The sequence below is a fragment of the Brachycentrus maculatus genome, unplaced genomic scaffold (genome assembly GCF_059751285.1).
Source record: "Brachycentrus maculatus isolate JH-2025_06_01 unplaced genomic scaffold, ASM5975128v1 h1tg000242l, whole genome shotgun sequence".
NCBI lineage: Eukaryota > Metazoa > Arthropoda > Insecta > Trichoptera > Brachycentridae > Brachycentrus > Brachycentrus maculatus.
Window position 1 is genome coordinate 966,737 of NW_028280993.1, and position 11,425 is coordinate 978,161.

The 11,425-nt window shown below is 36.5% G+C and overlaps 1 protein-coding gene across 1 annotated transcript; it reads left to right on the forward strand.

The window, feature by feature from the left end:
• Positions 1–436: 436 nt before the first annotated feature.
• On the forward strand, positions 437–10,398 carry eEF1gamma (elongation factor 1-gamma). The gene is made up of 9 exons (XM_088265163.1): positions 437–473; positions 597–746; positions 870–936; positions 2,601–2,743; positions 3,903–4,043; positions 6,675–6,836; positions 8,184–8,311; positions 9,039–9,208; positions 9,812–10,398. The coding sequence occupies exons 1-9, from the start codon at positions 462–464 to the stop codon at positions 10,090–10,092; spliced, it is 1,254 nt and encodes a 417-aa protein (XP_088121289.1). The 5' UTR covers positions 437–461; the 3' UTR covers positions 10,093–10,398.
• Positions 10,399–11,425: the final 1,027 nt, after the last annotated feature.

Consider the following 11,425-nt stretch of genomic DNA (forward strand, 5'->3'; position numbering starts at 1 on the left):
ATGATATTTGAATATGTTATTATTATACCTATCACATTTAAAAAACAAAGCAATAAAATCCGATTTCGAATCTCTTTACTGTTTACTAAGAAAGCTTAGTACTTATACCTACAATGTACAATAATTTTTAAACATTACATTAATTTAAACTAAACTTATCTTTTTTTCGTCTAGCGATGAAATTATATATAAATGATGTGACTGGTGGTAATAATATCAGTAAAGCATGCATTTTGTCAATATAAAATTTCAAACAAATTTACATCCACTCATTAAAAATGGCTCATGAGCTTAAACTTCCCGATTCCTGATGAAAATTTCAAACTTCTCCAAAAATAAGTTGAAGGTATGTGTAGATACTTATTGTATTGAATAAAAACTTTAAAAATTACAGCTGGTGATTTTTTACGTATGGTATAGTTTTTGACGTTTCTGTCTCTCTTCCACGTAAAAATCCGATAATGGCGGCTGGAGTGAGTGATATTTGTTTAAATTTTCTCGATTTATCCTTATAATCGATATAATTTTCTTAAATTCGTAGGTAATTTTTTATAACTCTAAAGTTTTTCTTTAATATGATATCCGTATTTTTCTAGACTTTATACACGTACCCGGACAATTTCCGTGCATTCAAGGCACTGATCGCCGCACAGTATGCCGGAGCCAACGTAAAAGTCCAGCCGGATTTCGTCTTTGGGAAAACAAACAAGACTGACGCTTTCCTCAAAAAATTCCCGACAGGAAAGGTGAGATTCGTATATTTTTTTAAGGCGCTTGTTTGGAATTTATTGCGCAATTGTCGCCGGTCGGTTTAAGGTTATTTATTTTGACATCTGGAGGGTACTCATGTGACGTGTGATTTATTTCAGGTCCCAGCTTTTGAATCCGCCGACGGGAAAGTTCTGTTGACGGAGAGCAATGCTATTGCCTATTACGGTGAGTTATTTTTGTCAGTTTGACATTTATCTATCGACTTTACCAGTGCAAGAACGACTAGCTGTCAAATCACCTGAAAGCCAGTCTTCTGGCTTTTATTTTATGTTACGTTATCTCGTTACCTGTTGTATCTATTACTCACTCACCGAAAATAATTAAATAAATACAATTCTACAGTGTATTTATGCATCAATACCTCTTTTTATTTTGATGGCTAATTCAATGTTATTTACATACTTACACCCCACATATTTTCTTAAAAAACAAAAGTGTTGTGTGTTTGTATGCTGCGGACCCGACAATATTATGAATTTGTACCTACGTTTTTGTTGTTACATTATTGTTTTTACAATTGTGGTTCCCACTGTGTGTTGGTATCTTCTAATGGATATTTTATAGCCAGTCTAATTTTAAACATGACATACCGTAGAACGGGGCTACTTGAACTTTGAAGTGTTACTTGAGCCCAGTACAAAAAAGAAATGAAATGTGTATTTGGTCTACAATAATGAACGTATTGACGTGATTCATTGTTTCCCTGACAGGTGACACTTATTGTCACGATACTTCGATCGATAACAATCTAAATATTTATTTTTGTACTGGGCTCAAGTAACACATCAAAGTTCAAGTAGCCCCGTTCTACGGTGCCTTTCCTGTGTTTCACCCATTTACAATTCGGTTATTCAGGATATTTATACATTGTTGTCGGGCAATTTTTTCATCAACCCCGACCCTAATTATACTCGGACAGTCTGCCGCCCGACCCTCAGTATACCAATCACAAGTAACTGCAAACCCAATTCCGATCCGCACAATGTTTTTTGGTGTCTTTCGAGCTCTACCTAAAGTGAGCAAATACAATGCAAATAAGCGTTGTATTATTTTCATGTAAAATGAACCCATTCCCTATAGAAAGTCAGATATCAATTATTGTACTCTCGGAAAGTTAACATTCACCACTCTGTCCATTATTGAATATCCATTTTACTACGACTAAAGCCTCTCCCCCGTATTATCTATATTTCCACCGATAAGAAATAAAAAATAATAATAAAAATTAAATAAATAGTAATAAGAAAGAGCTCCTACCCCCTCTTCAATCTTCAACGTCCCAAGGACCCAACTCTAAAATTTTGAATTAGCTTCACATACGGTGTTTGAAAATGATGCGCAATGCATCGAAACACGTGTCACAGTAGATTTTAATAAATAGTGGTATTTACTAATTTAAACTTAATTAAAATGAAATTATTGAATACCCATTTTGCCTAAATTCTTATTCCTTTAGTTTATATCAGAGGTTCCCAAACTCTTTTATCTCGTAGACCCCTTGCCTTACCTGATATTGATTTTTATCAAATTCATTAACTTCAAATGTATTTTTGACAGCCGGTATATGTAGTGTTACTCACTTTGAACCACACATGTTAGGTTTTATACATTTATATTTTAAATTCAAATTAAAACATAGACCCCTTGCAAGTTGTCATAGACCCCTGGGGGTCGATATAGACCACTTTGGGAATCACTGGTTTATATAAACAACAGCTTTTGTATCTCAGTTAGCACTCCATCTATTGATAAATTTGTGTAGAAAGTAACTTTTCCTCATCTGACCAACGATGAGAATGGTTGTAATATGACGATGTTTTGTTGATCAGTGAGCAATGCGGCTCTGCGGGGCACGGATGCTCTCAGCAGTGCGCAGGTCCTGCAGTGGATGGGCTGGGCCGACGGAGAGGTCCTGCCCGCCTCCTGCGCGTGGGTCTTTCCACTTCTCGGCATCATGCCGTTCAACAAGGACGTAAGTTAACTCATTTACTTTAAAATCACCTTTTTCTCCATGCTGCTCTAAGTACTCGTATCCTAGTTGGGATCTGCGTCACGTAAAGGGTCTCTTTCCTAGCAGAAAACTCACAAAAGCACAATCGGTATTCACCTCTCAGTATATTTGTGTTCCTACAGGCATTAAAACTCAAATGTGCACAGCAATCCATAGAAAAACCCATGCTTGGTTTAAGCCTGGGAGATAAAATAATAAATTAGTAACAGAATCTGAATAGAGGATATCACGGATGGCATAGCAAGACTCAAGTGGCAATGGATGGGACATGTTGCAAGACAGGATCCCACAAGGTGGGATATGTCGAAGCCTGTATAAGGGAGAATAATAGAGGCGTCTGAAGATCTCAAAAAAAGATGGTTCGATTACATAGCCACTGTGGGGGTAGAAATTAGCAGACCGAAAAAATGGAAGGATTAAGGAGGACTCCTATTTCCAGCAGTTGGGGACGAAAAGCTAAAGAAGAAGATATGCATCATTACTGTCATAAGATACTAAAGATGACTATACTAATGTGCAAAGGCAAATAACCGCAAGTTAAAAACAGTAGTTTTGAGATAAACGAGTTTAAAGTTAACTTCAAGTGATGTTTAAAGTTAACTTAAGTTTTGCCAACTTCTTCAAACCCTTATCTGCACCCAATGGTGCATAGGGCACTGCATAATATAAATGCAGTGTTATCTTGATCGTTAACACATGAGGGAAAGGTGATCAGCCTTTCGCTTCAGGTACCAGTCCAGGGTAGTATTGAATAAATTTTACAGTGAAAAAAATCACTTTTATTTATTTGGAATCCCCTGGGAATCGAACCCGGGACCTCCGGTATGCCACCCGGGCGCTTTGCGCAGGCGGTATTCTGCTATTTTCTACTGTTTTTACCAACGCATGTATCAAATTAACACAATGTTGCGGCTATTTGGATAGTGAATATCTCGGTAAAGGAAAGAGATACAGCAAAATCTTTGATTGTATATGATAGAGGCTAGTTATATAAGAATGCTTTGGGCCGTGTTACGCCAAGCAGCCGCAACTTAAGTTATGGCTAGTTGCCTTTACACATTAGTATACGTTAGTTATGTACTATGTTTTATTAATTTTGGTTTATATTGTATGCGGACAGGCCGTGGAGAGGGCAAAGCAAGACATCACCACTGCCCTGAAGTACCTGAACAAGCATCTGCTGACCCGCACCTTCCTGGTGGGAGAGAGGATCACCCTCGCTGACATCAGCGTCTTCTGCACCCTTCTTCATGTTTGCCAGGTTGGTTCATATCCTATAAGGGATTCATGAAATCCTTCCTACCCTCATCTAGCTTAGATCATTCATTTGGTATGGTTCATGAATATAATGTACTACAAATAACCTGTTTGTCACATTTAAATCAGTTTGCATTTCCAATTATTAAATCTTTTCCAAAGAGCCTAATTTTTTATTGTAATTATTGATTTGTAAATGAATAATAAACCTTTTTGATAATGAAGTATGACATATTTAATAATAATAAATAATTATGATATTTTTTTGGGTATGTCCGAATCCTTGTTCACAAATCTCAGTTTCTCCACTTATTTATTAGTTATTTTCATATTTTAACATTTCAACATGTTACATGTGTATAAAGTGATCATTTAACCAACCTATGACATGTCATAAGCTCAGTAAACAACGAGACTTCCATACTATTCTTCATCTATGTCTTGCATCTATATCGAAAGCTGTCCCACCGCAAGCCTAGATCTGATACAGAAGCATCTAGGCTTTCTGACAGATCTGCTCTTGCTAAGCAATTTTTTTTAAAACTAAGTTGCGAAATTTATTGAAAATGTGAAACAATATAAAAATATACGTCTTGCATCTCTCACTCTCAAACACAAGCGCTCAGGTTACTATTATATGTGACGCGAGTGAGATGCAGATATATTTTGTAGAATTACGTCAGAGAGCCAAGATCAACATAGCCCCATTTTATCATGTAACCGGATGAAAAGATATTTTTTTTTAAACTATATCCGCACATGGTAATAGTATGAAAAATAAGCAGTTTTAAGCCATAAAACATTAAAATATCGAGACTAGGTTCTGAGAAATTGAATTTTGAAATAAGGGTGCCGCGCTTTATGCTGCACAAACTGCGTACCAAACCCATGTTGGGGTAATGCTAATTTAAAGATGCCAAAGACTGCTAACCGTAGGTAAAGAGTTATTTGTGATTCAGATCTGCCATTTTGGTGTTAGTGATAATGTATGATGGTGTTAGTGATGATGAGATCTGCTAAGATCTGTGAACTCCTAACCACTGTCAAAAAATGAAAAATCACATAATTGGGCCACATATTCCATGGAGAAAAATACGCCCTTCCACAGCTTTTAGTAGAGGGAAAGGTAGAGGGCAGATGGGGCTTGGGACATAAAAGAACATCATGGGTCAAAAATATTTGACAGTGGTTTGGAATACCGGAGGCAGCAACCCTCATCAGGCTTGCCCAGGATCATATAGAGTTTAACCTTTTAACTGCGTCAACTTTGTTCCTGAGAGACGCCCGTACGCGGCGGTATTTAGCCGTTTTTAAAATGATTACTTTTATCATGTATTTAGTTAAGAAACGATTTATTTTCCTAAACAAAAACGTTCAATGGGATTCATTGTGCCTTTTTGGTACTCTATAATACACTTGTGTCACATTATTCTTGAAATATATCGTAATATAAACAAATAAGAACATAAATAAATCAAAGCACGCATTGTGTGTCACTCTTACCCACTGGCGATGCGTAGCGTCGAGAGTGAGACAGATATGGGGCATGATTATGGCGCGGACTATATACCGACCGACCGCAAGAAAAATCAGGGATCTGTTATTTTATTTATCCTTGCGATGCTACAAATTATTAGTCAGATATTTCAACAGATGTCATAAGGCCAAGGATTGACGTATTATTTTATCCAAAGTTCCACACCATGAAAAAATCCCTCCAAGTTGAACTGAGGTTCGAAACTTGGACCTAAGTGAAAACACAAACGGTTATGTCAGCCGCGTGTGGGGAATGTTTTGTAAAAACACAAACGGTTATGCGAGCCGCGTGGATAGAGTTAAGGAAATGGTCACCAACCTTTGATAGGAGTGGCATGGGAAGGAGAAGATGTTAAGAATGTTAGGGACCTGGGCGTTAGGTTTGTGAGCACCCTGACATTTCACGATCACATAGAGGCAGTCAGTGGTAATGCATTGAAAATGCTAGGATTTGTTCAGCGTACTGCCAGGGTTTTCCAAAATACCCGCGTGCTGAGAACTCTTTATAACTCCTTGGTGCGAAGTAGACTCGAGAGTGGCTCGATGATTTGGGGGCCACACGAGCTTAAGTACTCTCTTATGGTAGAGAAAGTCCAAAAGAAGTTTCTGAGGTATCTCTACATGAGAGAGTACGGCTATTATCCTTGGCTCTACCTGACCGAGTTTCTTCAGAGTATGCTTGGCTACAATAGTTCAGAGACTAGAAGATTGTTGCGCGGCATGATCGATAATCCTGAAATTATCGGGAACATTGGTCTGTATGTTCCCGATAGTTACCTAAGACAGCGTCGACATAGATTGTTTCACATTCCTATACACCGGACCAACCTGGCGTTGGTTATGCCTGTAGGAAGAGCTACCGCTATGTTGAACAATATCTCATTGGATATTGATCTGTTCCATGTCTGAAGGAGTTTTCCGAAGCGGGATTCTTCTACACCTTTAGCAATAGTTCTCGCATATATTTTATTTTAATGTATACGATTTAAATTTTTTATAGTTGGTAATGTATACATTAATTGAAATAAATAAATTGAATTGAATTGAAATTGATTTGAAGATAATGTATTTTTTTAATTGCATTTTATTTTTTTTAAAGAATGTTATGGAACCATCTGCGAGGCAGCCATTCACCAACGTCAACAGGTGGTTTGTGACGCTACTAAACCAGCCACAGTTCCGCGCCGTCTTGGGAAAGGACGCCAAGCTCTGCGAGAAGGCCATCGTCTGCACACCGTCCGCAGCAGCCAAGCCCAAGAAGGTTTGTATTCCTGTCTCACGATGAACTAATGACCTCGTTGACCTATTAAGGATATTTTTGGTTAATAAACTTACCTAGCAAGAGCGCTTATGCACTACATAGAATTTTACCGTCCAGCAGTCGTTTTTTTTACAAAATAAAAGCGATTACGACAGTTTAGCGTGATGTAATTTACGCGCACCGTGATCACGCACCGATCAAGAGCTCCGATCCGAAGAAAGATGGACAAAAGCACAAGCCAATCCAAGTTAATCGTCGTTTTAAAACGCTACCGCTAACCGGACGGTACTATTACACGGAATTCTGGGTAGTGGACAAGCGTCCTTAGTCCGTTATATAGAGATTTTAATGTATGTATTACTGTGCACAAAAAATGCCAGCAAGTAATTTTAACGGTTTCTTTCAAAAACCAGCTTTGTATATCAGAAAATAAATTGGAGGAATGAATAGAGAATAGTCGAGTCTTTTTATAGAGTAGGAATACCCCATAATGCCAACTGATGCATATTCAATATCATGCCCATTTTCGCTCAGTATTTTTGTATTAGAAAGTATAAATAGCAACTTACACATTTTCGCTCATATGAATTGACCTCATGGATATTTGAAATTAATATTGGTGTAATAAAAAGTTATTTTGCCAACCGATTTCATAGTTTGAGAGCTTTAAAATCATCGCAAGCACTCTGCTATACTGTTTGAAAGTTATATTGTTGGGTAGCCGAAGAAAATGTATTTTTATTTCCAGTTAAGTACATATTTGATATTTACTTCACCGCCTCCATAGTGTAATCGTCAGCACGCTAGGTTACCATGCTGGAGGTCCATGGTTCGATTCCCAAGAGGGTCAAAATAAATAATAGTGATTTTTCAGTCTAATATTTATTTAATATGGCTCTGGACTGGTACCCGAAGCAGAAGGCTGATCACCTTTTCTTTGTGTATTTAACGATCAAGATAACACTACTTCTATACGATGCAGTGCCCTATGCACCATTGGGTGCGGATAATGGTTAGGAGAAGAAGAAGTATTTGAATTTTTTCATTGTTGTATTTATCAAGTTTTATACATATTTGATGCGTGAGTAAATGTATTAGTTTAATGGCATTTATAATAATATGATATGAAAGTTTAAAACAAAACTTTTAATTTATAACTTATTTTAAAATATATATAATTAAAATGTAATTGATTTTAAAATCACTATAAATATATATTTTATAGTGATTTCAAAACAAAGTTACATTTTAATCATAAAATGGAAAATCACAATGTTAGTGCTTCAAATATAAATTATATTATTTTAAAATGTTTAGTTAGCACATAATTATGTTTTTTTTTCACAGGAAAAGAAGGAAAAGGCACCCGCAGTCAAGAAAGAAGAAAAACCTGAACCTGAACCCATGGACGCCAGTGAAGAAGCCCTCGCCGCCGAGCCACCAACAAAGGATCCCTTCAGCCACTTACCCAAGGGGTAATTTTAAATTATTTTCCATAAAAATAGTGGCTTGATATTTATTTTGAAAACATTGTATTATATTTTTAAACTTTAAAAACGTTCTCCTGAAAAATCAAGTTTTTTGATTTATGATGTTCTTGAAAGGAGTGAGCGATATAATTTAAAGATTTTTAGGATTCTATTTGTGTTTATAAAAATAAGAAAAACCAATCATTTTACTCTTTATTTTGCATAATTTGTTTATAGAACCATGGCATTTGCAAAATTTCCTCGTAAAAATACAGCTTTAAAAAGGTTTGCTTATACTGAATTAGAATTTTCACTCTAATATTTATTTAACACTCACCTGAAACGCACAAGTGATGACCTTGCTTTCATATAGTCAGTGAAATAAACAAGTATTTATAATAGTTCGATAGTGTAATGGCAAAGGGGTATATCTGTCAAATTTTTCATTTTCTAAGTTTGTTACACAAAATGTCTAAAATGGTGTATTTCATAATCAAACGAGTTATTTAATTTCGCAAGTTTGTTTTTGCTCTCCTGTAAAATTTGATCTGAGACAGATATGCCCCTTTGCCTTTACACTACCGAGTTAAGAAATAGATTGTGCCTTTTCTGCCAAATAACTGGCAGGGTAGGTTTGGGATTTGCCATCAATGTGTGTGTTATTCTCATTAAAAAGCTTTTATTTTATTTATTCAAATAAGTTGTAACTAATCAAGTTTGTACTTATTTACAGAACCTTTGTCATGGATGATTTCAAGAAGGTTTACTCCAACGAAGCAGAGACAGTCTCCATCCCGTATTTCTTTGAGAAGTTTGACCCAGAAAATTTCTCCATCTGGTTCGCTGAATACAAATACAACGACGAGCTTGCCAAGGTCTTCATGAGCTGTAACCTGGTTTCAGGTAAATTACATTACTACATCTTCTTCAGCCTTCTTTTAGCGCCCAGTATTAAAAAAAGACCTCTAAAAAAGCCCAGTATTCAACTAGCCGTAACACAACTTGTGGATGTTTGGTGTAACACGGCTCAAAGCATTCTTATAGCTGGCCTCTATCATATACAATCACAGATTTTGCTCTATCTCTTTCCTTTACCGAGATATTCATTATATATAATAGCTGCAAAATTGTATTAATTTTATATGTTTTGGCAAAAAGCATAATTTTATGTTAACTATAAAATCGTTTATACTAGTTTGTCCGCCTCCGTAGTGTTCGATTCCCAGGGGGAGTCAAATAAATGTAAGTGATTTTTCACTCTGAATTTTATTTAATATTACCCTGGATTGGAAGGCTGATCACCTTTCCTTTGTGTATTTAATGATCGAGATAACACTGCTTCTATACGATGCAGTGCCTTATGCACTATTGGGTGCAAATAAAGGTTAGAAGGGAAGGAAGAATAAAATTGTGTATCTCAAAACTACTGTTTTTAAGTTGCGGCTATTTGCCTTTGCGCATTAGACATGCGTTTTTAGTATATAATTGTGATTTGTGTGAATGCAGGAATGTTCCAACGCCTGGAGAAACTGAACAAGAACGCGTTCGCATCCTGCTGCATATTCGGCGAGGACAACAACAACTCCATCTCGGGCGTGTGGGTGTGGCGCGGGCAGGAGCTGGCCTTCAGCCTCAGCCCCGACTGGCAGACCGACTACGAGTCCTACCAGTGGACCAAGATGGACTTCTCCAAGCCGGAGACCAAGAAGCTGGTGGAGCAGTACTTCTCCTGGCTCGGCACCGACAAGCAGGGCAGGAAGTTCAACCAGGGGAAAATCTTCAAGTAAACATCGTCACACGCACTTTCTCTACATTTGAAGTTATAGGTTTTTCTGTATTGAAATTTTTAATTTAACTCTCAATTCTCATTGTCGAGCATTTTTTCATCATCTCTCCCTTCCCATATTTAAGACGAACGTTTATTTCATCCCGATTTCACTCAATACGTCAATACGGCCGGATCTATAACACTTTCAATGTAGTTTACGTTTTTTTACTAACGATTTGCTTTAATGAGAAAATATTTTTTATTCTTTCTAACTTTGAATTGTTCATTTATTCAAATTATTATTAAATAAAAATGTTTTCTTAAATTGTGTTTTATTTTATTGACTTGTTCTTGTGACGAAAGATTTATACTAGGTGCAGACACACAAATCTCTTCACAAATGCACATGACTGACCCCCGGTATTTTAACACATTGTTGTCAGGCAGTTTTTTTATCAAGCCGGATCCTAATAAGTTCACTAATAAAGGTGGTATGCTAATCACAGGTAACCACAAACCCAATTTCAATCTGTACAAGTTTTTGGGGTCTCTTGCGCTTTACCGAAAGTAAGCAAATCTTTATCTCCAAACCCTAATCCGCACCCGATGGTGCATAGGGCACTGCATCATATAAGCCCCAGAACGGTAACCGAGCATGCTGTCCATTACACTATGTAGGCGGAGGTGTAAGAAAATAGAACGCTTATAAGCGTCTCGCTCTTTACCAACACTATGTAAAAGACGCTTTTAACCCGTTAACTGCCGGTAGGTACATGTATGGCGGTAGCCAGGCGCGAATTTTACCACAAAAATAAAACCTTCTAAACATATCGTTATTGAAAGTGTAATAACGTTTATTTATAAAACTTACCAAATAAATGAAGAGTCAGTCGTGCAGTCATTTATCCGTAATCATAAAATTAATTGCTCATGGTGCAGGGTTGTCACAAAATTTGTCATAGATAATAAGAAATCTAAATTCTATGTCAAAAGTAATTGTTTATGTTAGTTTAATATTAAAAGTATACACACACACTATGATTTTAAAAAATTGAAAATTATCAGAATCGACACTAAAATCACTGTCATCAGATTCGGCAGTGACGGGGATTATTGGACAACCCTGAGCGCCATTAGTTGATCCGACGACAAAGTTCTCTTTAATTTACGTTAAAAGTGGTAAAAACAAATTCTGTTTCAATTCTAAGTATGCTAAGATATTCTCAATAGATGTCACTATGCATTCAATATATTTGTACATTTTAAATAATTGATTTTCTTTAGTAAAAGCTCATTTAAAACGGCGCGTCTTAAGACATAATTTTTCTATGAGCGGTGCTCCGATCACAGAA

Coding starts and splice junctions, on each gene's coding strand:
- eEF1gamma (XM_088265163.1), top strand. Junction 747..869: donor AAAAATTCCCGACAGGAAAG/GTGAGATTCGTA, acceptor GATTTATTTCAG/GTCCCAGCTTTTGAATCCGC. Junction 9,209..9,811: donor GAGCTGTAACCTGGTTTCAG/GTAAATTACATT, acceptor GTGTGAATGCAG/GAATGTTCCAACGCCTGGAG.